Source organism: Lates calcarifer, linkage group LG11, assembly GCF_001640805.2.
Source record: "Lates calcarifer isolate ASB-BC8 linkage group LG11, TLL_Latcal_v3, whole genome shotgun sequence".
Taxonomy (NCBI): Eukaryota; Metazoa; Chordata; class Actinopteri; family Centropomidae; genus Lates; species Lates calcarifer.
The window spans coordinates 13558382-13586111 of NC_066843.1; the positions used below are offsets into that span (position 1 = coordinate 13558382).

The following is a 27730-nucleotide window of genomic DNA, read 5'->3' on the forward strand; positions in this document are numbered from 1 at the left end:
AATGAAAGAAAACTGCATATATAAGTGATCCACTCCGATCCTGTCTGATCATATTGACTCCGCACAGGGAAGAGAAGCTGGATCTCAGCTGTTGTTTGGTGAATGTAAAGGTCTGATTTAGGTAAAATGTTAATGTTAAATTCATATTATCAATAAATAGTCATAGTGAGTCTCAGTCAGTTAAGATGTGAGAAAGGTGGATCTGTTTAATTGTAGATCAAGTATGTTTTTCATTTATGAACCACTTACTGTCTTTACCTTTCTGTGAAGAATTAATCATTGTGACATTTTAATGTAGCCCGTGGAATTAAGCACCACACAGGACGTATTTACTTATGGGGTTCGTGTAGCTTGGATTTAATGATCACCTTTGAACAGGTCGTTTTTTCACAGCGAGTATACTGAATCCCTTGCTTTCACAATGTGGTGTAGTCTTTTACCAAAATGAATTAAAACCATAGAACAAAAATACGACAATGGGCTATGACTAATGTCAGAAAACATGAAATAAAACCTGTTAAATTCATATTTAACAACCATAAACCCACAGACATAATCCGCACGCTAACATTGTTCACAGTGGTCGATGCATCCAAAATGCTGGGACAGGAACACCAGTAGGGCCTAAATCATACCATCTCGTTACAATAATAACAGATAATGTTATTCTACATATTTGTACAGGGATATATGTGTATTTACCTACTACTTTACACGACTGCATCTTAGGACCGTCCACTTTGCAAATATCCAGGTTGTTCGCACGTAAACAGGAAGTAAAACTTTGATGCACATGGCAGGTGCAGCAATGCGCAATACTGCCACCTTGTGACCAAAGTCCGCACCAAAAAGTGCCTGTGCCAGCACACTTTCAATCTAATTTTTACATTTACAGTGTTACACTGGCAATAAAACAACAAATAACAAAATAACCATTTAACTTTGAGAATTAAAACCTAGGTGGAAAATTATATCTGTGATATATTTACCACCCGGTTACATTAATAGCTGTTTTATTGTTGTGGCAATTGTTAAATAATCATTTGACTGTGGGAATATTTTTATATTTTTATGAAATACTGGGAAAAGTATGTGTTCATTTAAAAGCAAACATATATTGCATTATTGCTGTCTATCAACCCAGTAAAGATGAGTACTGTAGGATTTTGTACAGCTGCTCAACCAACTCCAGTCACTGTGACTCTCGAGCACAATAATAAACAGCAGAATCTTCAGTCTTCAGACTGTTCATCTGCAGATACAGCTGCTCTCTGCTGTTGTCTCTGGAGATGGTAAACCGGCCTTGGACTGACTGAGAGTAGTAAATGCTGCTACCACTGCTACTGATATAAGCAATCCACTCTGGTCCTTTTCCAGGAGCCTGTCTGACCCAGTTCATATTGTAGCTGCTGAATGTGAATCCAGAGGCTGTACAGGTCAGTCTGTGGGATTCTCCAGGTCTTTTAACCACTGGTTCAGATTCTGTCAGAGTCTGACCATCAACACCTGTCAAGAGAAAAAACAAACAAACAAAAACAAAACATCACATATAAGTAGACATATAAATAGAAATAATGTATGACTGGCATCAGTGAAAATCTTCACCTGTCCAGCAGAGAGTTAAAAGCAGCAGTCCTGTCCTATAGTCCATCATGTTAAACTGTGTGTCCACTGTTCTCTGTCATCCTCTCTGCAGTCAGATAAGTAGAGGTGGAAGACATCTGAGTTTTGCATTGACTCCTCCTCACAGGGAGAAGAGAAGTGGATTGAACTTGGCCATCAAAAACCTTGTCTGTGGTCTAAGGGTATTTTCTAATTTTTTGCATAATTTCTTAAATGCACCATTTAAAGGTACTTGCGTATTGCATAGTATCCCAGTGTTTTATATCACATATATTTATATAACTTCATCTTTATCTATGCTGAAGCACCCTCCATCCAAGAACTGTAAATTGGTAATGAGGTAATTTGGCCCAAATGCTAAAAAACTGCAGCTCACCTTTTGAAATTCTACAAATCTTTTGTGAAAATGTACCATTACTCATGAATATTAGTTGTTTTGGGCTTGAAATGGAATGGACAAAAGTCTTAGCTTCACAAAAGTAGTGGAGTTTAGAAGTGGAGCTTCAGAATACAAAGTTCAGACTAAGGCTTTAATTAAATAAAAGGTACTGCTTTCAAACAAAATACAGACTTTAAAAGAATGTATTTTTTTCAACAGACCACATTGGTTCAACAGTTTATTAAGTGAAATGAATGATAAAGAGTATAAAGTAAGAACAACTATACTTCCATATCTGAGTCTGATTCTTTAAGAGAGACAAGTTCCTACATTTGACAACACTTAACTGTACCATTATGAACTACAACAGGAATTTTATCTTTAGATTGTTTTGTTTTATTTTTTTATTTTATTTTTTTAAATTCTTATTATTATTATTATTATTATTATTATTATTTAATTTTTTTTTTTTTTTTTTTTTTTTTTTTTTTTTTTTTTTTTTTTTGTGGTGAGGCACTTCAAATCAATCATCTGTCCAGCAAGGCCTGGTTTAACGTGACAGGCTATGGCTGCTGGCCAGGAGTACACAGAGTTTATTGGAACAGAGTCAGCTCAACTAACTTCAGTCACTGTGACTCTCGAGCACAATAATAAACAGCAGAATCCTTAGTCTTCAGACTGTTCATCTGCAGATACAGCTGCTGTCTGCTGTTGTCTCTGGAGATGGTAAACCGGCCTTGGACTGACTGAGAGTAGTATTTGTAGCTGCCACTGCCACTATCAATCCTGGCAAGCCACTCCAGTCCTTTTCCAGGAGCCTGTCTGATCCAGGCTAGATACAGGCTGCTGAATGTGAACCCAGAGCCTGTACAGGTCAGTGTGTGGGATTCTCCAGGTCTTTTAACCACTGGTTCAGATTCTGTCAGAGTCTGACCATCAGTCTGACCTGATTTTCAGGATCATGAAAGAAAAGCTATCACTGGTAATGAGATAAGACATCTAAAATTTTATGTCACAACAATTTAAGAAATACACAGCATTAATATAAAGTATTAATGTAATGTAAAGTTTATGCAAGTAATTAATAAAGCAGCTGGTAACTGGATCTTAATGGGATCACAGGTGGTTTGTTGCACTGTGGCACCAAGTACACAGTAATAAACAGCTGTGTCCTCAGGCTGCAGATTCTGTCCTGTTATAGTCACTGTTCCAGCAGACATTTCTCTGCTGTAGTTGAACTTGTTCTTCAGAGCATCATTTTGGTTAAAGTCTCCTCCTCCCCACTGATGCATAATCCAGTCCATCAGTTTTCCTTCACGCTGTCTGACCCAACCTGTAGCATAGCTGTTATCAGTCAGAGAATAACCAGAGACCTGACAGGTGATGGTCAAAGACTGTCCAGGCTGCACAACCTTTGACTCTGGCTGGATGAGATCAATACTGTACACACCTGTGGAAACAGAAATCAACATTATCTCCATCATTCATCTGACTATTCAGTGTTTCTAATGTGTTTATTAGTGTGAATCCACTGAAAGCTCCTCACAGGATCCAGCTGCCAGCAGCAGTATCAGAGCTACAGAGAACATGGTTGATGGTGAAGCTGAACTGATGTGAGCTCTTCTGTCTTCTCACTGACACACACACACAGTACAGCTCATTCAATTATTATTATCAAACAGTAATTGAAGAAAAAAGTATTCACATAGGTCAAACTCAAAATGAAAAGAAGCTGCAAAATTCATTTATCTTTAGGTAACAGTGGAATGTGCACAGTCATCAGTTACAATGTTATTTTTGAAAACTGCTTCCCCAATGTTATTATTACTGTACATACCATTTTCTATTGCCTTCTTTATTGCTGATTGTTCAAAGATTGTTTCTCTCCTCAACAGTGAACTGGTGTGAAATCATTAGTGGTCTGAGGGCTCCTCCTCTGGTGGCTTCATGTTACAAGTGTTCAGGCACTGAGGGGTTTTTGTTCAGGTCTACAGATGGTTTGTGTTGTTGTGTCTCTGGCACAGTAATACACAGCAGTGTCTTCAGGCTGCACATTCTGTCCATTTAGAGTCACTGTTTTGCTGGAAGTGTCTAAGTTAATACTGAACTTGTTCTTTAGTGAATCTTTGTAGTATGTGTTGTATCCACCACCTCTCCTTCCAATCCACTCCAGTCCTTTCCCTGCAGGCTGTCTGATCCAAGCTGTGGCATAGCTGCTGAGATAATAAGAGACCTGACAGGTGATGGTCAGACGTTGACCTGGCTGCACAGTCACAGAGGCTGGCTGTGTCAACTGTTCACACTTCACACCTGTTTAAAAAAAAAGAAAATATTTTGTGACAAATTTTCAGGTTATATAACAAAAGAAGAAATGTTGACTATGACAAATCCAGAGAGACTCACAGGATCCAGCTGCCAACAGCAGCAGCAGAGCTACAGAAAACATGCTTGATGGTGAAACTGACGTGCTGTGATTCATGTGTTCAATATGCAATATTGAACACATGAATCCTTAATGTTGGTAAAGCTGGAAAAAAAAAAAAAAACTCCTCTCAGTGCTATAATATCAATGTATTACATATGATATTTCCATTTCATTTCACACTAAACTGTAACATTTTCAAGCTGTCCCTGAATTTAGTTTTGAAACAGCTGTTAACTGTACAACAATTCCATATTAAAACATTATGTGAACTCTCATGTAATTGTAATCAATTAAAAGAATCATTATCTGAGAGTCATTCAAGTTGGTTCAACATAGATATTTGATGATTTAAACCCACAATAATGATGTTGATATACACCCATGGAAACAAGAGAAGCAACCACCCAGAATTCTAACTTTGTATGAACCATGTTTGTGTGTTTCTCATGTTTTCTAACTATTAAAACATATTTTAGATAAATGTATGTATTTTTAATGCCTGTAATTGTTGATGTAAGACAGAAAAAATACAAAAAATATTATTGTATATGTTCTAAACTGAGGCACCACCAGATTTGTTTTGTTAATTGCTGTTTGTTCGTCATTTCACTTCACTCAAACATAATAAAAAGTGTATTTTCATATACTCTATGTAGCATTTATTTATTTATTTTCTTTTTTACTCACATATTTGATGCAAACAGAAGTAATACCAGCAGCTATGATCATTCCAGTGCAGTAAAAAGATGTTTGTGGTAGATGGGCTGTAAGTTTGCATAAAATAAGGTTTCAGTGTTTGCAGCTGTTTGAAGCCTCCGACAAACAGAAAATATATTCCCCCAAAGTGAAACAACTGAAGAAGTGAAGCAGAACATGTGTGACAATCCACAAAAAACTAAATCTTTACACTTTGAAGAAACTGTGATAAATCATGCATTCATGTGTAACGTTCTATAAGAATCAATACATGGGATTCTCAAAGAAAACAGCTGCTTGGAAACTGACACCTGTGTGACAATATCCACAAAGTTTGTTTATCATTAGATTTATCATACATTTGTCATAGATTATGTAAAACAACATTCATCTCAGCAGGCAAATGAGACACTTAATGATTTAACAGTCTCTGCAATAAGGGCTATAGATGGAAAGAAGCTCTAATTTTTATTATAATCTCCTGCAGACTAAACAAAGGTCATCATCAGTCTTAAGACTCATAAATGCAGATTAGAGCTGAAAACCATTTAACAGTGTTGAATATATTTAGAGTGATTATTTTCTATGAGGATTATTTTGAATGACGTTCTAAAGCTTAATCACTGATAAAGTAATAAAGTGTATATGGAAGTTAATGTTCTTGAACTATCTGAATGAGGACATTAATGTGAAGTAAAGGGGGTTTGATAAGTACTGTAGGTTTTTTGTACAGCTGCTCAACAACTCCAGTCACTGTGACTCTCGAGCACAATAATAAACAGCAGAATCTTCAGTCTTCAGACTGTTCATCTGCAGATACACCTGCTGTCTGCTGTTGTCTCTGGAGATGGTAAACCGGCCTTGGACTGACTGAGAGTAGTATTTGTTGCTACCAGTACCATGCAAGGCAACCCACTCCAGTCCTTTTCCAGGAGCCTGTCTGATCCAAGCCATATTGTAGCTGCTGAATGTGAATCCAGAGGCTGTACAGGTCAGTGTGTGGGATTCTCCAGGTCTTTTAACCACTGGTTCAGACTGTGTCAGAGTTTGACCATCAACACCTGTCAAGAGGATGAAAAACAATGCCAGTACAATTAGTTGGTGACACAAAAAGAAAAACTGTAAAATTATCAGTGACAGTCTTCACCTGCCCAGCAGAGAGTTAAAAGCAGCAGTCCTGTCCTATAGTCCATCATGTTAAACTGTGTGTCCACTGTTCTCTGTCATCCTCTCTGCAGTCAGATAAGTAGAGGTGGAAGACATCTGAGTTTTGCATTGACTCCTCCTCACAGGGAGAAGAGAAGTGGATTGAACTTGGCCATCAAAAACCCTGTCTGTGGTCTAAGGGTATTTTCTCATTTTTTACATAATTTCTTAAATGCACCATTTAAAGGTACTTGCGTATTGCATAGTATCCCAGTGTTTTATATCACAACTTCATCTTTATCTATGCTGAAGCACCCTTCATCCAGGAACTGTAAATTGGTAATGAGGTAATTTGGCCCAAATGCTAAAAAACTGCAGCTCACCTTTTGAAATTCTACAATTCTTTTGTGAAAACATACCATTACTCATGAAGGTTAGATGTTTTGGGCTTGAAATGGATTTACAAAAGTCTTAGCTTCACAAAAGTAGTGGAGTTTATGATTAAAATGGAAGATAAGTGCATAAAACAATGTCAAGGAGACAACAGGAGGAGGAGCTTCAGAATACAAAGTTCAGACTAAGGCTTTAATTAAATAAAAGGTACTGCTTTCAAACAAAATACAGACTTTAAAAGAATGTATTTTTTCAACAGACCACATTGGTTCAACAGTCTATTAAGTGAAATGAATGATAAAGAGTATAAAGTAAGAACAACTATACTTCCATATCTGAGTCTGATTCTTTAAGAGAGACAAGGTGCTACATTTGACAACACTTAACTGTACCATTATGAACTACAACAGGAATTTTATCTTTAGATTGTTTGTTTGTTTGTTTTGTTTTGTTTTTTTGTGGTGAGGCACTTCAAATCAATCATCTGTCAGCAAGGCCTGGTTTAACATGACAGGCTGTGGCTGCTGGCCAGGAGTACACAGAGTTTATTGGAACAGAGTCAGCCCAGAAGATCAGTACAGTAGGATTTTGTACAGCTGCTCAACTAACTCCAGTCACTGTGACTCTCGAGCACAATAATAAACAGCAGAATCTTCAGTCTTCAGACTGTTCATCTGCAGATACAGCTGCTGTCTGCTGTCGTCTCTGGAGATGGTAAACCGGCCTTGGACTGACTGAGAGTAGTATTTGTAGCTGCCACTGCCACTATCAATCCTGGCAAGCCACTCCAGTCCTTTTCCAGGAGCCTGTCTGATCCAGGCTAGATACAGGCTGCTGAATGTGAACCCAGAGCCTGTACAGGTCAGTCTGTGGGATTCTCCAGGTCTTTTAACCACTGGTTCAGATTCTGTCAGAGTCTGACCATCAACGCCTGTCAAATGAAAAAAGAAAAAAAATGCCATATGTTACATTAGTGGTACAAATGAAAATATGTCAGATCAAGATCAGTGAAAGTCTTCACCTGCCCAGCAGAGAGTTAAAAGCAGCAGTCCTGTCCTATAGTCCATCATGTTAAACTGTGTGTCCACTGTTCTCTGTCATCCTCTCTGCAGTCAGATAAGTAGAGATGGAAGACATCTGAGTTTTGCATTGACTCCTCCTTACTGGGAGTGAACATTTATATTTTGCTCATTTTTGTTTTAGTAAACATACATTGTGAATATTATTTTTTAAAACCCTAATTTCAGCTGCTTCCAAGGCGCATGGAGGAGGCAAACAGTCAGAAAAAGGTCAAAATTCCTTGTAAAGTCATCCAGAGCAACAGGTTTCAGGATCATGACGAAGGCCTCTTCATTGTTCTAAATCAGGACATTAAATATGCCTAGAATGCTTTCTATTATGATTGATTGATTGATTTGATTGAGCATTCTGAAACAGCAGAACAGAATTATACCCTGTGTTGTACAGACATAATAAAGTTTCATCATGGAACAGTTATTCAAGTCCATTTATGGACCTTGGTACGTTATAAACTTCACAACGATTGAATGCTCTATTTTGGGACTGTATTAGCTTTATTTCAACAGATGTGCCTAATGTTGCAGTTTTGCAGTGTCATTATACTATATACACTCTATATGTATCATACAACCTGTCACTGATAAGCAAATTGATTTCTTGGTTTTTATTTTCATTTTCTTTTTTCATTATTATTAACAAAAAATATTCCCTTATGTTCTGATTAATTTAGATTGTATATCACAATGGAGGCAGCAAAACAATTTAAGATACAGTCAAATGGGGACAGACAGAAATATTCAGTTTCTAACAAATTTCCAAAGGTTCTCCCTCACATTGGAGTGTGTGAGAACCTAAAAAGATGAAATATTATTCAGAGACAACACTTTATTTGAAAGAAGTTGCTTAAAGTTAATTACTAGTTTCATGACCAACCCTAAAATGTTTATGTAACACAACCTGTTTCTGAGACTGAATGTTCCCAGTGGTGGTGTTAAATAGAGGAAGTAGTTTTTGTATGACTCTCCTATTATTGTTTCTCACTGTGACTCTCTGGCACAGTAATACACTGCTGTGTCCTCAGTCTTCAAACTGTTCATCTGTAGATAGACTTTACTGCTGGAGTCATCTCTGGAGATGGTGAATCTACCCTGGACTGACTGGGAGTAATAGATAGAAGTACTGCCTGTGTGTATAAAAGCAATCCACTCCAGTCCTTTTCCAGGAGCCTGTCTGACCCAGTTCATAGGGTAGCTGCTGAGTGTGAATCCAGAGGCTGTACAGGTCAGTCTGTGGGATTCTCCAGGCCTTTTAACCACTGGTTCAGATTCTGTCAGAGTCTGACCATCAACACCTGTCAAGACAAGAAAGAAATGCATGTCATATGTTACATTCGTGGCACAAATGAAAACATATCAGATCAAGATCAGTAAAAAATCTTCACCTGTCCAGCAGAGAGTTAAAAGCAGCAGTCCTGTCCTATAGTCCATCATGTTAAACTGTGTGTCCACTGTTCTCTGTCATCCTCTCTGCAGTCAGATAAGTAGAGGTGGAAGACATCTGAGTTTTGCATTGACTCCTCCTCCTCACAGTGTGGAACTGAATCTGTCTTTGATCTCAGTTACTGTTTGGTGAAACTGGAGAATATATGTTTATTGTGCACTAGTCATTCCTCCAAGAGTCTCTCTTGAATATTTCAGCATAATTTGCACTAGGTTAACAAATACATTATTTAAATTGGTTTCTCTTCATTATTAAGCACAGTTTATATCAAATTAATAATAATTGATCAGATTTAGAATGCCCCTAAAGTGAGTATGTTCAATTGTATTTTATATGGAAAATAATAAACAAACAAAAAAGCATAGAAACCATTAAGTCATAATTTTCAGTCAATAGAAGTACATTGTCCAGTGAGGGATAAAGACTCTTTTACCTTGATTGTAGTTAAAAGTTTGTAATTTAAAGTTAAAAAAAAGTTTGACAACAAATGAATTTTGTTTGTTAGTCTTTAAAACTGATAGAAGTGATTTTATTCATCTGAATTTGAAAGTTGCACTAAATTTAAATTCTATCCCCCAACTAAATCTAATCTTTGCCAATGAAGTGAAGTGACATTATGTTTTGTTTTATCTTAATTAGTTGTGATTTTTACACATGAATTAAAAATCTAATGGCTCAATAAATCAAGTATCATCTCCTCACAGGATCCAGCTGCCAACAGCAGTATTAGTGCTACAGAGAACATGGTTGATGTTGAGCTCAAGATGAGTACAAAACGCATTCAGCATTTAGGCATAGGTGGAATACATCTTGGGTTTTGTTTGTTGTCTTCATTTCTAAACATCTCCAAAGACAGTTTCTCTCCTCAACAGTGAACTGGTGTGAAATCATTAGTGGTCTGAGAGCTCCTCCTCTGGTGGCTTCATGTTACAAGTGTTCAGGCACTGAGGGGTTTTTGTTCAGATCTACAGATGGTTTGTGTTATTGTGTGTATCTGGCACAGTAATACACAGCAGTGTCTTCAGGCTGCACATTCTGTCCATTTAGAGTCACTGTGCTGCTGGAAGAGTCTTGTTCTTTAGTGAGTCTTTGTAGTATGTGGTGGATCCAGCTGCTGCATATCCAATCCACTCCAATCCTTTCCCTGCAGGCTGTCTGATCCAAGCTGTGTAGTAGCTGCTAACAGAATAAGAGACCTGACAGGTGATGGTCAGATGCTGACCTGGCTGCACAGTCACAGAGGCTGGCTGTGTCAACTGTTCACACTTCACACCTGTTTAAAAAAAATGAAGAAAACATTCTCTTATCAATGATCAAGTTATACAACAAAAGAAGAAATGTTGACTATGACAAATCCAGAGAGACTCACAGGATCCAGCTGCCAACAGCAGCAGCAGAGCTACAGAAAACATGCTTGATGGTGAAACTGACGTGCTGTGAACTCCACTGACAGTCTGATGTGAAGTTTTTATAGCTGAGTAACAAGGAAGGTCACTGAGTTTGCATAGAATCAAGCAACTGTTAACTTTTCTGCTTTTGCTGTAAACTATTTGTTTGTGTTGCTTTGAAACCCAATTGTTGGTCACATTCATCACATTCTAGTTTAATTGCAAATAATGTGATGGATTAGGAAAAATATTGCTATTCTCAATGTTAATATCAGCATTAAGGTCTACAGTAAAGGAATTCTTCACCATGAATAGTAGAAAACGTTTTCAATAAAGTTTAACTGTAATAACAATGAACAATGATGATGGCAGCACCTACCAGTAATATTACTTACAGTACTTTACAGTCTGTTCATTCTCTTATTTTATTTTATTTATTTATTTTGTTTTACTTTTTTATGCTGCTTTCCTGAAAAAAAAATATTGGTTTACACCAGTCTTAGATACATTTACTTCAAATGAACAAAGCTTTTATTTTTAATCACAGCACTTTCTTATCCATTTATTAAGTCACTTATTCGTTTACTGTACAAAGAAGTAGTGACAGCAGCCAGGATAATGTAAAAATCACATTTACCTAAAAGACTTTACTACTAAAATAAGTCATGCTAAAATATCAATGTGTCAGTCAGCAGAGATCAATGAGAACACCAGATCTGAATAAACAACAGAAAGAGAAATTTGATACTGACTGCCCTCTAGTGATTTCATAAGAGAAAGTAAAGCATGATATTTTACTCTCAGATTCCACATATTTTATAGACATTAGTCTAATTTGTAGAAATATATTTTTGGTTGAAGAATCGGTAGAATTGCATTTATTTCATTTCATACCTGGAATAACATTTTAACAACCAGATTGTTGTGCTGCCTTTGGTTGTTTTATTAAGAAAATATATATTTATTTTGAATTTAATTTTAAACTTAAACCTAAACCCTATCTATTTAACCTACATTAAATTAATTAGAAAAGATTAGTTGATTCCACTAAATTCATGTATGATATTTTACAGTGCACTACAGAAAACAAATATGTTATCTATGAAGATTTTACTGATGTTCAATATCAATATATTTGTGAATTTTCAAATACATAAATAAACATGTCCTCATTATGTTAATATAAAAAAACATATAATGAGAATTTGTTTATAGAAAGTCGGTCACAGTTAAGTTTCCTTCAAAATGTATTTGCTGTTACAGGTTAATTGTATAGAAAGGTAATTTTTAGGAGGCAGAGTCTGCACTTTTCACTTCACTCACAATCAATCAATCAACATGATTCATACTTCATGTAAAGGAGGATCATATACAATTTCCTCATTCTCCCAAACACTATTCTTTCCTGAATATAAATATATTTTAAAAAAAACTTTAAACATGTAAAATTACCATAAGGATTTCAAGACTTAGTCTTCACAGCTGTATAAATATGGAGTTCAATAAAAGCATGAACAAAATGTAACTTGTGTTAATTAGCAGGGGGATTTTGTACAGCTGCTCAACCAACTCCAGTCACTGTGACTCTCGAGCACAATAATAAACAGCAGAATCTTCAGTCTTCAGACTGTTCATCTGCAGATACACCTGCTGTCTGCTGTTGTCTTTGGAGATGGTAAACCGGCCTTGGACTGACTGAGAGTAGTATGTGGTGCTACCACTACCACTATCATGCCAGGCAATCCACTCCAGGCCTTTTCCAGGAGCCTGTCTGACCCAGGCCATAGCGTAGCTGCTGAATGTGAATCCAGATGTTGTACAGGTCAGTCTGTGGGATTCTCCAGGTCTTTTAACCACTGGTTCAGATTCAGTCAGAGTCTGACCATCAACACCTGTGAAGATGAAAAAGAAATTCAGTATGTGTTTTAAGTTAACAACTGTAGTGAAATCTTCAAATCGAGATCTGAGAATTGTTGAATCTCTTCACCTGCCCAGCAGAGAGTTAAAAGCAGCAGTCCTGTCCTATAGTCCATCATGTTAAACTGTGTGTCCACTGTTCTCTGTCATCCTCTCTGCAGTCAGATAAGTAGAGGTAGAAGACATCTGAGTTTTGCATTGACTCCTCCTCACAGGGAGGTCAGTATAGAACTATTTAAGTTGGTTGCCCTTCATTTTGGGCACAGTCTGCATAATGTGGAGAATCTGACAATCATTCATCAATTTTACAATGTAGTCACTATTTCTTGATAGAGAAAATAAACAAAAAACAATCAACACTGTAATAAATGTTCATTAAGTTATACTGTTGATTTTCTCACAGATTGTTCATAAGTCACATCATTTTCATGACATCAGGGAGAAAGAAACCCCAGTAGGAATGAAAGTGAAAATGATTATTTACATTTTTTAAAAATATAATGTTATTTAAGTATTAAAACCATTCACCATTAAATTAATTTGACTTGGGTGATCCAATCTGAAATTTGTACTTAATTTGAACAGTATTCCCCAACAATATCTAAACTTTGCCAGTGCATGAGGTGAACTGAGAGGAGATGATTTGGATTTCACCCATTTTAATTGTGATTTTCAGGCACTTGAAAGAAAACCTATAGCTGCTATTGAGATAATCTAAAATTTGATGGCACAACAATTTAAGAAATACACAGCATTAATATAAAGTTATGTATTAATGTAATGTTAAGTTTATGGAGCAGCTGGATCGTCACAGTAAAACAAACCACCTGTGATCCTGTGGGGCAACGAACACAGTAATAAACAGCTGTGTCCTCAGGCTGCAGATTCTGTCCTGTTAATGTCACTGTTCTTGTAGAAGTGTCTCTGTTGTAGCTGAACTTGTTCTTTAGAGCATTATTTTGGTAAAAACCACCACCTCCCCACATATGAAAAATCCAGTCCATTGGTTTTCCTTCATGCTGTCTGATCCAACCTGTAGCATAGCTGTTATCAGTCAGAGAATAACCAGAGACCTGACAGGTGATGGTCAAAGACTGTCCAGGCTGCACAATCTTTGACTCTGGCTGGATGAGATCAATACTGTACACACCTGTGGAAACAGAAATCAACATTATTTCCATCATTCATCTGACTATTCAGTGTTTCTAATGTGTTTATTAATGTGAATCCACTAAAAGCTCTTCACAGGATCCAGCGGCCAGCAGCAGTATCAGAGCTACAGAGAACATGGTTGATGTTGAAGCTGAACTGATGTGAGCTCTTCTGTCCTCTCACTGACACACACATTTCATTTCCCACAAGGAAACACACAGTACAGCTCATTCAATTATTATTATCAAACAGTAATTGAAGAAATTACATCATACCATTTTCTATTGCCTTCTTTATTGCTGATTGTTCATTGTGAACTGGTGTGAAATCATTAGTGGTCTGAGGGCTCCTCCTCTGGTGGCTTCATGTTACAAGTGTTCAGGCACTGAGGGGTTTTTGTTCAGGTCTACAGATGGTTTGTGTTGTTATGTGTCTCTGGCCATTTAGAGTCACTGTGTTGCTTGAAGACTCTGCAATGATACTGAACTTGTTCTTGAGGGAATCTTTGTAGATTGAGGTGCATCCAGCACATCCATATCCAATCCACTCCAGTCCTTTCCCTGCAGGCTGTCTGATCCAACCTGTCCAGTAGCTGCTAAGTGAATAAGAGACCTGACAGGTGATGGTCAGACGTTGACCTGGCTGCACAGTCACAGAGGCTGGCTGTGTCAACTGTTCACACTTCACACCTGTAAAAAAAGAAAAAATGTTTTCTACTCAATGATCAGCTTATACAACAAAAGAAGAAATATTGACTATGATAAATCCAGAGAGACTCACAGGATCCAGCTGCCAACAGCAGCAGCAGAGCTACAGAAAACATGGTTGATGGTGAAACTGACGTGCTGTGAACTCCACTGACAGTCTGATGTGAAGTTTTTATAGCGGAGTAACAAGGAAGGTCACTGAGTTTGCATAGAATCAAACATATGAAGCATCAGTTTGTCTCATCATGTCTCAAGCATCTGATGCTCTGACTGGAGCCAATAGAAGAGTCTGTTCAGTGTTATTATATCTGCAGAGGACAAGATGCCTGGAAATCACCCTGGTTTCAGTAAAATATCCCTGCATTCACAGTAATTAAAGAATTGTTTATATTTACCTTTCAGTAAACTATTAATGTCTAAATGTTTTGTATTTAAAACATTTTAATGCAAATTCTAGCATAGTTGTAAACAGGGATATGGATCATTGTTACCACTTATGAGATTATTAACATGAACACATTTTTCATCATGGATAGTGGAAAACATTAAAAGTATTATTTACACCCATGGAAACAAAGGAAAAACCTGCAGGAATGTTAATGTTCCATAAATAATTTTTACAGTGACCTTAGTCTGTTTTCAAATCAGTGACTTTCCTTTATATTTGATATGAACTGTTTCTTTGAGAGAATGTATTGACTGTCAACACCTCCTTCATCAGATTCATGATGAATTTCAAATGTTTGAGCACAGTTTTTTTGTAAAATCAGCATTTTTTTTTTTTTTTTTGTTTCTTTTTGTATTTGCAATACATAATCATTTGCTGCAAACATAAGTACTGATAGCAGCCTGGATCATGTGAATAGTATAAAAGGTTTTCTGTGGTTTACAGATTTGCATAAATGACTTTTAACTGTTACAACTGGCAGATGTTTGATGATGTTTGATGACAGAAAAACATGAAGCCTCTAGAGGAAAACAGCTACACGGGAACTGAAACTTTTTTTTTTCTTTGCTTTTTTCTGGTTTCTTGTTTTTTTTCATTAGTTTTAGTTTTACTATGTAGAATAGAATAATTTAAAAAGTGGCGAAACAAAACAAAAATGGATGACTGCTGTCTTCTGTCAGACATGGTTTTAATGAGGCATATGTAAAAGATGGAAAGAGTGGCATTATGTTATATTGTAGTTGATATGCATTATCCAGCAACATGAATATTTTTTCCAGAAATGTGACTTTAAAGCCCAGTGATACGATAATTTCATTGTGTTGTATCATGTACAATTATAAGACCTGAGGACATTCTCCTTTTAGTAACACAGAGAAACTTGACACTGACTGCCCTCTACTGATTTTAGAAGAGAAAGTGCAACATTATATTCACACTTATATTATGACTCAGTTTAGATCCCGGATAATCGCCAATAATTCTGTGTTATTTTGTAGAAAAAAATAAATATAACTAAATAAATAAATATTTATTCATTCTTATAAAAACACATATTTCACATATATACACAAATTATGTAGATATATACATAAAAAATATATACAATAAAATGTATATGTGTGTGTGTGTGTGTGTGTGTGTGTGTGTGTATATATATATATATATATATATATATATATATATATATACACATGAAGCATCAGTGTTGGTCCACCAGCCCAAAAAATTACCACTGTAGGATTTTGTACAGGTGCTCAACCAACTTCAGTCACTGTGACTCTCGAGCACAATAATAAACAGCAGAATCTTCAGTCTTCAGACTGTTCATCTGCAGATACAGCTGCTGTCTGCTGTCGTCTCTGGAGATGGTAAACCGGCCTTGGACTGACTGAGAGTAGGATTTGCTGCTACTACCATCATCATGCCAGGCAACCCACTCCAGGCCTTTTCCAGGAGCCTGTCTGACCCAGTTCATCTCATAGCTGCTGAATGTGAATCCAGAGGCTGTACAGGTCAGTGTGTGGGATTCTCCAGGTCTTTTAACCACTGGTTCAGATTCTGTCAGAGTCTGACCATCAACACCTATCAAGACAACAAACAAAACAGTAATTTGCTGTAAACTGGGAACTTTTAGAAAACAACTTCAAATCAAACTCAGAGAAACTCTTTACCTGCCCAGCAGAGAGTTAAAAGCAGCAGTCCTGTCCTATAGTCCATCATGTTAAACTGTGTGTCCACTGTTCTCTGTCATCCTCTCTGCAGTCAGATAAGTAGAGGTGGAAGACATCTGAGTTTTGCATTAACTCCTCCTCACAGGGTTGAACTTAATTTGACTTGGATCTCAGTTACTGAAACTTGAGAATAAAGCTACAGAAAACATGTTTGATGGTGAAACTGACATGCTATGAACTCCACTGACAGTCTGATGTGAAGTTTATATATTTCTATATAAAGTATTTATCTCCATACACTATATATGCAACATTAAATAAATTTGTGTTGGAAACATGAAACTTAAGTTAGCTACCAATTTAAAAACACTTTTACCTTCTTTCAGAAATGGTTTTAAAGAAGTTATAGAGAGCGCAAGATTTGTGTGGAATCTTTTTTCAGAATTCTTCTTAAATGTAAGTTTATAGCTCAGTTATATCAGTTATCACTGATACTGAAATGTCTCTGATGAGTTATTTGACTTCAGTCATGTGAGACAGTGTGACAGTGTAACAGTAAGGATGAGAAAAGACGTCTTTTGCTGAAAAATCCCACAGAGAATTTCTTACTGTTGGATTAATCGTTCACCATCTTTACACACAAGCACAAGAATTCACTGCAGCTTCTTCAGGCTTCCTGCTCTTCATCTTGAGATCTACTCACTGTCTGCTGAAATGAACTGACACTGACAGATGGAGCTGCAGCCACTGCTGATACAACTATTACATTATGATGTTTGATTTGATGTGATTATAAATCTCTAGCTGAGTCCAGGGTTTTTGTGCAAAGCAGTTGACCTTGCTCTCAAGCTTTTAAAGTTAGATCTACTTAAGTTTTCATCTTACATTACTTACATTTTTTTTAAGGCAACCAGTTTTTTAAAGTAAATTGTAACTTGATTAAAAGTGGATATATGTAGTCACAGAATGCTGTTGTATGATCATTACAGTAAGACATTTTATTTTATTTTTGTGGTTAATGGTTATTGTTTTGGGGTCATGAAAAAAACAATGAAAGATTAAATAAAAATATAATTACAGAGTTTATAGTTTAGCAAAAGTAGAAACTTAATGTTATGTTTTAATTTGATTTAATTTGATTTGTGGGTTAGGTTAATGAAACCTTACCTTGTTAGTTTTGGTTCAGAAATCATATTTACAAACAAGGTTTATATAAGTTAGTTAAAGTTGAGATAAATAATCCAAAATAGTTGTATAATTACCAACATCTACAAACATTAATGAAAACTGCTTTTGTTTTTCATCTCAACATATCATAAAATTAATCAATGCATTGAATGTATTTTGGACTGTGATGAGCCAAGCTCATTGTTTAATCAAATGTTTTTTCAGTTTGATCCATTAATGTAACCCATGCTTTGTCATTGTAAATATTAAATGGTCAATTTAATATTACATAAAGCTTTAATAATAGAAACAACACTACTCTGTGTGTTTGTGATGGATGTTATGTCATAAAGAGAATAAATATTTCTAGGAGTTTCATGTAGAAAATTCAAAGTGAATTTGCAGCTGATGAGAAAACTCACATTCAATTAATTAGAGAGTACCATCTTAATTATTGTTCACATTTAGAACATGTGTTTGTGGTTGAGTCACATGTGTTGCTGAGTTTTTGTGCAGGTCTGTTGGTGGTTTGTTTCACTGTGGGGTAACGTGCACAGTAATAAACAGCTGTGTCCTCAGGCTGCAGATTCTGTCCTGTTATAGTCACTGTTCTTGCAGAAGTGTCTCTGTTGTAGCTGAACTTGTTCTTCAGAGCATCATTTTGGTAAAAGCTACCACCTCCCCACATATAAAAAATCCAGTCCATTGGTTTTCCTTCATGCTGTCTGATCCAACCTGTCCCATAGTTGTTATCAGTCAGAGAATAACCAGAGACCTGACAGGTGATGGTCAAAGACTGTCCAGGCTGCACAACCTTTGACTCTGGCTGGATGAGATCAATACTGTACACACCTGTGGAAACAGAAATCAACATTATCTCCATCATTCATCTGACTATTCAGTGTTTCTAATGTGTTTATTAGTGTGAATCCACTGAAAGCTCCTCACAGGATCCAGCTGCCAGCAGCAGTATCAGAGCTACAGAGAACATGGTTGATGTTGAAGCTGAACTGATGTGAGCTCTTCTGTCCTCTCACTGATACACACATACTTCACTTCCTTATGAGGAACCTTTATTTGCATATTGATGAAAATTTACATTTCTCTCTTGTCACAACAACCAAATCATGTATACAGTGTGATGTGTCTAGCGTTTTTATATAAAAACTGCAACATTATTTTTCAGTCTCACATTGTAACATAGATTCCACACATATATGAGCTACTGTGACTCATCTAAAAGTGGATACATGTAATCGTTTGTACCTGTCATTTCATAGTCATGATTTCAGTTACTAGACTGTTGTGTTTTGATCATTACAGACATGCATTTTTATTATTTATATGCTTAATGCCTATTATTTTTGTGTAATGATTCTTCGGGGGCCAGTATCCACAACTTCATTTGAAAAACAAAAAAAAAACATTTGAAATTGAAATAAAAATTGGTCACAGTGGTCGATGCATCCAAAATGCTGGGACAGGAACTCCAGTAGGGCCTAAATCATACCATCTCGTTACAATATTAACAGATAATGTCTTCTACATATTTGTACAGGGATATTCCACAAGATATATGTGTATTTACCTACTACTTTACACGACTGGATCTTAGGACCGTCCACTTTGCAAATATCCAGGTTGTTCGCACGTAAACAGAAAGTAAAACTTTGATGCACATGGCAGGTGCAACAATGCGCAATACCTCCACCTTGTGACCAAAGTCCGCACCAAAAAGTGCCTGTGCCAGCACACTTTCAATCTAATTTTTACATTTACAGTGTTACACTGGCAATAAAACAACAAATAACAAAATAACCATTTAACTTTGAGAATTAAAACCTAAATGGAAAATTATATCTTTGATATATTTACCACCCGGTTACATTAATAGCTGCTTTATTGTTGTGGTAATTTTTACATAATCATTTGACTGTGGGAATATTTTTATACTTTTATGAAATACTGGGAAAAGTATGTGTTCATTTAAAAGCAAACATATATTGCATTATTCCTGTCTATCAACCCAGTGAAGATGAGTAAAGCAGGATTTTGTACAGCTGCTCAACCAACTCCAGTCACTGTGGCTGGCACAATAATAAACAGCAGAATCTTCAGTCTTCAGACTGTTCATCTGCAGATACACCTGCTTTCTGCTGTGGTCCTTGGAGATGGCAAACCGGCCTAAGACTGACTGAGAGTAAGATTTGTAGCCGCCACCAGTATTGATATAAGCGATCCACTCCAGTCCTTTTCCAGGAGCCTGTCTAATCCAGGCTAGATACAGGCTGCTGAATATGAATCCAGAGCCTGTACAGGTCAGTCTGTGGGATTCTCCAGGTCTTTTAACCACTGGTTCAGATTCTGTCAGAGTCTGACCATCGACACCTGTCAAGACAAGAAATTCATTTTATGTGTTACATTGGTGGCACAAATGAAAAATGTTAGATGAAGATCAGTGAAAGTCTTCACCTGCCCAGCAGAGAGTTAAAAGCAGCAGTCCTGTCCTATAGTCCATCATGTTAAACTGTGTGTCCACTGTTCTCTGTCATCCTCTCTGCAGTCAGATAAGTAGAGGTGGAAGACATCTGAGTTTTGCATTGACTCCTCCTCACAATGTTGAACTAAATTTGACTTGGATCTCAGTTACTAAAAATTCATTGCGCACTAGTCACCTGTTGAATGTTACAGTATACTTTGTTCAATAGGTTGACAAAACACATTTTATAAGTTGGTTGCTGTTCATTATTGGCACAGTCGCCATCACGTGAAAAATAATTTATTAGTTTTAATTGATAGATTGCTAATTAATAATTATATCCCTTAACTGTACAGTTCCATTATTTCATGAGAAAATAAAGAAAAATACAGATACATACTCATGTTTTTCAGACAATAAAACAACGATGAGAAAATTGTTACCATCAGTCAAGTGAAAAAGATTGTCATCCTCTCTCATTTTTTTTTTTCCTGTCCCAGTTAATGGTTATTGTCATACACATGAATGAAAACCATTTACTGGCTGTTGGAAAGGACATCTAGAATTTAATGGCACAATTTAATGTAAGGTATATGCAACTCATTAAATAATAATCTGGTCCTCACAGGATTCAGTATCAGAGCTACAGAGAACATGGTTGATGGTGAAGCTGAACTGATGTGAGCTCTTCTGTCCTCTCACTGACACACACACACTTCACTTCCTTATAAGGCAACACACAGTAAAGCTAATCTGATTATTATTATGGTGAGTATAAAGAGTGTATTAATAAGCTAATTCGCTTAATGACACTGTGTTGGTCAAACTAGAAATGAAGAGAAGCTGCATAATGCATTAATCACATAGGTATAAGTGTACTTATCAGCTTACATGATGCTGTTATTAATTCATATTCATACATATAAACATTTTTTTGGGAAAATGCCTCAATTATATTATTTACATTCATTTAATATCTCCACTGCTAAATATGTTCAAAGACTGTTTTTCTCCTTTGCACTGAACTAGGTGGTCTAGGTCATTAGTGGTCTGAGGGCTCCTCCTCTCGTGGCTTCATGTTACAAGTGTTCAGACACTGAGGGGTTTTTGTTCAGGTCTACAGATGGTTTGTGTTGTTGTGTGTCTCTGGCACAGTAATACACAGCAGTGTCTTCAGGCTGCACATTCTGTCCATTTAGAGTCAATGTTTTGCTGGAAGAGTCTAAGCTGATACTGAACTTGTTCTTTAGTGAATCTTTGTAGTTAAAACCTCCAGTAGATCTATATCCAATCCACTCCAGTTCTTTCCCTGCAGGCTGTCTGATCCAGTGTGTAGCATAGCTGCTAACAGAATAAGAGACCTGACAGGTGATGGTCAGACGTTGACCTGGCTGCACAGTCACAGAGGCTGGCTGTGTCAACTGTTCACACTTCACATCTGTAAAAACAGTTATCAAGTTATCCAACAAAAGAAGAAATATTGACTATGATAAATCCAGAGAGACTCACAGGATCCAGCTGCCAACAGCAGCAGCAGAGCTACAGAAAACATGCTTGATGGTGAAACTGACGTGCTGTGAACTCCACTGACAGTCTGATGTGAAGTTTTTATAGCTGAGTAACAAGGAAGGTCACTGAGTTTGCATACAATCAAACATATGAAGCATCATTTGGTCTGACTGGAACCAATAGAAGAGTCTATTGAGTGTTATTATATCTTGAGAGTGAACCCCTGTGTGGAAATCACCTTCATGTCACTAAATACTCAATGGTGACATGTCTCTCACTGTAAACAACAACAGCTGGCACATTTACTTTTGGAGTAAACTGCTATAAATGTTTGTGAATTCTAGTATAGTTGTAAACAGGAATATGGATCATTACCACTATTCTTAATGCGATTAACATGAAGGACTGCATTGATTGTGATAATATGCATTAAACATCTTTAGCTCGAGTTTCTTTTTGGATTAATGAACATATTTTACCTTTTTCTGTCCGTGGTTGTGTGAGAAATAAAAAAACAATCTTGATCAATTAGGATTCATTATAGTTCATACCTGACTGTTTGCCTGTGCTGGTTTGTTGTAGTAGTACTATTTTTATGGACATTTCCCTGCAATTAAAAGAAGATAGTGATTACTATGTTACTATTGTGTCATTGAAGATGAAAAACCTTTTTGATATTTGGTTTTTATCTCCACACAGAAAATATCTAAAATTCAGTTTACTTTTTCTGTAAAAGCTTATGTTAACTAGACTGTTATTATCAATCTCCACATCATTGATCACCGCTGTCCTTTCTCAGACTTAATTATATTATTATCATTATTGCATATTATAAAACATCATGCTATGTTCTTTTGATGTCTTTCCAGCTAAACATCTCCAGACTGTTTCTCTCTTCAACAGTGAACTGGTGTGAAATCATTAGTGGTCTGAGGGCTCCTCCTCTGGTGGCTTCATGTTACAAGTGTTCAGGCACTGAGGGGTTTTTGTTCAGGTCTACAGATGGTTTGTGTTATTGTGTGTATCTGGCACAGTAATACACAGCAGTGTCTTCAGGCTGCACATTCTGTCCATTTAGAGTCACTGTGCTGCTTGAAGACTCTGCACTGATACTGAACTTGTTCTTGAGGGAATCTTTGTAGATTGAGGTGCATCCAGCACATCCATATCCAATCCACTCCAGTCCTTTCCCTGCAGGCTGTCTGATCCAAGCTGTCCAGTAGCTGCTAAGTGAATAAGAGACCTGACAGGTGATGGTCAGACGTTGACCTGGCTGCACAGTCACAGAGGCTGGCTGTGTCAACTGTTCACACTTCACACCTGTAAAAAAAAAAAAAAAGAAAATGTTTTGTTATAATGTTTTGTTTGTCTTTTTTCTTCTTCAAAAGAAGAAATATTGACTATGATAAATCCAGAGAGACTCACAGGATCCAGCTGCCAACAGCAGCAGCAGAGCTACAGAAAACATGGTTGATGGTGAAACTGACGTGCTGTGAACTCCACTGACAGTCTGATGTGAAGTTTTTATAGCTGAGTAACAAGGAAGGTCACTGAGTTTGCATACAATCAAGCAACTGTTAACTTCTCTGCTTTTGCTGTAAACTATTTATACCAAAGTGTGTTGCTTTGAAACCAAATTCTTGGTTACATTCATCACATTCTAGTTTAATTGCAAACAATGTGATGGATTAGGAAAATTGTTACTATTCTCAATGTTAATGTCAACATTAAGGTAAGGGAAATCTTCACCATGAATAATAGAAAACATCTACCAGTAAGTTACTTACAGTACTTGACAATCTGTTCATTTTCTTATTTTATTTTATTTATTTATTTTGTTTCACTTTTTTGTGCTGCTTTCCTGACAAAATTGGTTTACTCCAGTCTCGGATACATTAATTCAAACATTTGAACATAGCATTTTCTTATCCATTTACGAAGTCACTTATTTGTTTACTGTACAAAGAAGTAGTGACAGCAGCCAGGATCATGTTAACACCACATTTAAATAAAAGACTTTACTACTAAAATAAATACTAGAATATCACGCAGTGTTGTTGTATAATTCTTGTTTGCCTTTTTTGTCTTTCATGGAAGAAACAGTTTGATTAATCCAGGGTTCAGGGTTCAAGTGTCAGACGGTAGAGATCAGTGAGAACACCAGATCTGAGCGTCTCCTTTTAGCAACAGAAAGAGAAATTTGACACTGACTGCCCTCTAGTGATTTCATAAGAGAAAGTACAGCATAATATTTTACTCTCAGATTCCACATATTTTACAGACATTAGTCTAATTTACAGAAATATTTTTTTGGTTGTAGAATTGGTAGAATTGCCTTTATTTCATTTCATACTTGGGCTAAGATTTTAACAACCAGATTGTTGTGCTGCCTTTGGTTGTTTTATCTGAAAAATTAGTTGGTTCCACTAAATTCTTGCATGATAATTTAGTGTACTACTGCATATTGTACAGAAAACAAATATGTTATCTATGAAGATTTTACTGATATGTTCAATATCAATGTATTTGTGAATTTTCAGATACATAAATGAACAACATTTCCTTATTATGTTTATATAAAAAACATATAATGAGAATTTGTTTATTGAAATCCAGTCACAGTTAAGTTTCCTTCAAAAAGTATTTGCTGTTACAGGTTAAGTGTATAGAAAGGTAATTTTTAGGAGGCAAACTCAAATTGCATCAACATTTATTTATACTATGTACACTTAAAGTGCTTTGTTCATTGATATTGTTTGTGCAGAGTGAAATCACTAATTAATTTCTGGAAGGCTCTGCTTCATGTTGGAGTGTGTGAGAACCTAAATGAAAATTTCAGATACATTGATGTTCATGACAAACTCTAAAATGTGCCTGTAAGAAAAAGTATTAACCCTTGTGCAGCTGCTCATATTCCCAGTGGTGGTGGTAAAAAAGAGGAGGTAGTTTTTGTATGACTCTCCTATTACTGTCTCTGACTGTGTGTCTTCTGGCACAGAAATACACTGCTGTGTCCTCAGTCTTCAAACTGTTCATCTGTAGATAGACGTGGGCACTGGAGTCATCTCTGGAGATGGTGAATCTACCCTGGACTGACTGGGAGTAATAGATAGGAGAACTAGAGGTGTCAATATAAGCGATCCACTCCAGTCCTTTTCCAGGGGCCTGTCTGATCCAAGCCATAGCATAGCTGCTGAATGTGAGCCATATGATTCCAGAGGCTGTACAGGTCAGTCTGTGGGATTCTCCAGGCCTTTTAGCCACGGGTTCAGATTCCTTCAGATTCTGACCATCAACACCTGTCAAACCAAAGAAGAAATGCAAGTCATGTGTTGGCTAGCTCAAAGACATGTCAGATCAACATCAGTGAAAGTCTTCACCTGCCCAGCAGAGAGTTAAAAGCAGCAGTCCTGTCCTATAGTCCATCATGTTAAACTGTGTGTCCACTGTTCTCTGTCATCCTCTCTACAGTCAGATAAGTAGAGCTGGAAGACATCTGAGTTTTGCATTGACTCCTCCTCACAGGGAGGAGAAAGTTAGATTCAATCCATCATCTTATTTGTTGATTTTTTGATAATGAAAAATCCAGAAGTACAACAAACAAAATATGTTATGTTATGTTATATATATGTTATGTTATGTTATATAGCCATGTTTGTCAACAAAAATAGATTGTTCAGTGAAAAAAAACACTGTTACCTTGAGTAAAGTTTGAAAGTTTTTCATCTTCTCTGAAGTAAGATTAGAACATTTGGGAGATAAATGTTTTGTATTGACTTGTGCTCATAGACAAGATAATGTTTGGTGTTTTGTGTGCTGGACTTTAACAACAGTAATTTATAGAAGTGATTTTGCTTTTAGAATCTGAAACTGACTATAAGTTTAAATTGTATCCTCCAACAAAATCTAATCTTTGTGGATGTATAAATGACATTATACTTGTTTTTGTTTCGGTTTGTTTTTACCCATCTTAATAAATTGGTATCTTCATATATATATGAATAAAAATCAATCACTGCCTGTAGAATAGGACATCTAAAATCTCATGGCACAATTTTATTGTAAAGTACAGTTCATTAGATAAAGTATCTGATCCTCACAGGATCCAGCTGCCAGCAGCAGTATCAGAGCTACAGAGAACATGGTTGATGGTGAAGCTGAACTGATGTGAGCTCTTCTGTCCTCTCACTGAGACACACACACTTCACTTCCCACCGAGGAACCACACAGTACAGCTCGTTCGATTGTTATTATCAAACAGCAGTTGAGTGAAGAAAAAAGTATGCATATAGGTCAAACTCAAAATGAAAAGAAGCTGCAAAATTAATTTGTCTTATAGGTAACAGTGGAATGTGCACAGTCATCAGCTGATATCAGTCTGTTATTTTTGAAAACTGCTTCCCCAATGTTATTATTACTGTACATTATATTTTCTATTGCCTTTTTTATTGCTGATTGTTCAAAGACTGTTTCTCTCCTCAACAGTGAACTGGTGTGAAATCATTAGTGGTCTGAGGGCTCCTCCTCTGGTGGCTTCATGTTACAAGTGTTCAGGCACTGAGGGGTTTTTGTTCAGGTCTACAGATGGTTTGTGTTGTTGTGTGTATCTGGCACAGTAATACACAGCAGTGTCTTCAGGCTGCACATTCTGTCCATTTAGAGTCGCTGTGTTGCTGGAAGAGTCTAAGCTGATACTGAACTTGTTCTTTAGTGAATCTTTGTAGTATGCGCTGGATCCAGCTGCATATCCAATCCATTCCAGGCCTTTCCCTGCAGGCTGTCTGATCCAACCTGTCCAGTAGCTGCTAACAGAATAAGAGACCTGACAGGTGATGGTCAGACGTTGACCTGGCTGCACAGTCACAGAGGCTGGCTGTGTCAACTGTACACACTTCACACCTGTAAAAAAAAAAATGAAGAAAATGTTTTGTGATAAATTCTCAAGTTACATAGCAATAGAAGAAATGTTGACTATGATAAATCAAGAGAGACTCACAGGATCCAGCTGCCAACAGCAGCAGCAGAGCTACAGAAAACATGGTTGATGGTGAAACTGATGTTGATGGTGAGACTGATGTGTTTTTATAGCTGAGTAACAAGGAAGGTCACTGAATTTGCATAGAATCAAATATATGAAGCATCAGTGTTGGTCAAACTGGAGCCAATAGAAGAGTCTGTTTTTCCCCAATATTTTAAATATGATGTGAGCTGTTTTCCGTACAGATTTTTGTATTTCTTTTTTGTTACTATCAACATACTTACTTCAAACATATGAGCATACCATAAAAAATATAATGCCTGTCATACAATTTAGTGAACAGCAACTGGTGATTTAAAAAATCTGCTCCTGCATGACAAGAAAGATGAACTGAGTAAATACATAAAATCAAAACACTTCTATTACATATTTTAAATCAAGGCTTCACAGATTTTTTGTTTCTACATTTACATGATACTTAATGCCAATTGCTTTGAGGGGCATATTTTTTGTGATTTCCCTTAATGAAATGATTTCACTTAACTAATTTGACTAAACTACAAGCAGGGTAAAAACAAACAAAAACAACTCATCAACATCACTGCAAGCACAGTACGATACATACTGAGAGGACTGTGTTCTCAGTATGATCCATTTTTTAGTGCTTCTACAGTACATTATAAAATCACCTAGTGTCTAACAATGATACAAGTTATGCTTCACAATCTGTGTGGCCATCAGCAGACCACATACATGCAGCTACAGGGAGATATTATGAGTTGACTCACTTTTAATCTGATGAAACACTCCATAATATACTTGTGTTGCTGCTGAGCTTCCTCAAGAAGTGCAGCCAACTCAATCTGACTGAGTAATCATTTGTCATTGGCGGTGAATTCCTGACTTCTCTGGCTGCATTTAGGAAAACATTGCACTTCTCAGAACATAAATGTCATAAAAACCTATGTTCTGCACAAACATGGACAATGTTAAAAGACACTGCCATCTCTTTGATGTGAAAAGAGATATAAAATTTTAAAATGCTGATGGTATTTATTTATTATAGTTTGTAAAGAAATGCCCATACAGTATAAGTCAAAGGCAAAGTCAAAAAGACAGCTGAGACATGT

The 27730-nt window shown here is 36.5% G+C and overlaps 6 gene segments (V, D, J or C); all 6 read right to left on the reverse strand.

Moving 5' to 3' along the window:
• Positions 1 to 6996: 6996 nt before the first annotated feature.
• On the reverse strand, positions 6997 to 7783 carry LOC108879215 (Ig heavy chain V region 6.96-like). The segment is given in 2 exon segments: positions 6997 to 7593; positions 7684 to 7783. Coding segments are annotated over 2 exon segments (366 nt in total).
• Positions 7784 to 8662: 879 nt separating this feature from the next.
• On the reverse strand, positions 8663 to 9255 carry LOC127143005 (immunoglobulin heavy variable 3-48-like). The segment is given in 2 exon segments: positions 8663 to 9033; positions 9124 to 9255. Coding segments are annotated over 2 exon segments (363 nt in total).
• Positions 9256 to 10143: 888 nt separating this feature from the next.
• Positions 10144 to 26674, reverse strand: LOC108880891 (immunoglobulin heavy variable 4-59-like). The segment is given in 3 exon segments: positions 10144 to 10378; positions 21475 to 21551; positions 26619 to 26674. Coding segments are annotated over 3 exon segments (267 nt in total).
• Positions 12122 to 12673, reverse strand: LOC108880863 (Ig heavy chain V region 914-like). The segment is given in 2 exon segments: positions 12122 to 12462; positions 12558 to 12673. Coding segments are annotated over 2 exon segments (366 nt in total).
• On the reverse strand, positions 22635 to 23173 carry LOC127143013 (Ig heavy chain V region 5A-like). The segment is given in 2 exon segments: positions 22635 to 22942; positions 23048 to 23173. Coding segments are annotated over 2 exon segments (351 nt in total).
• On the reverse strand, positions 24497 to 25088 carry LOC108879230 (immunoglobulin heavy variable 3-48-like). The segment is given in 2 exon segments: positions 24497 to 24921; positions 25003 to 25088. Coding segments are annotated over 2 exon segments (459 nt in total).
• Positions 26675 to 27730: the final 1056 nt, after the last annotated feature.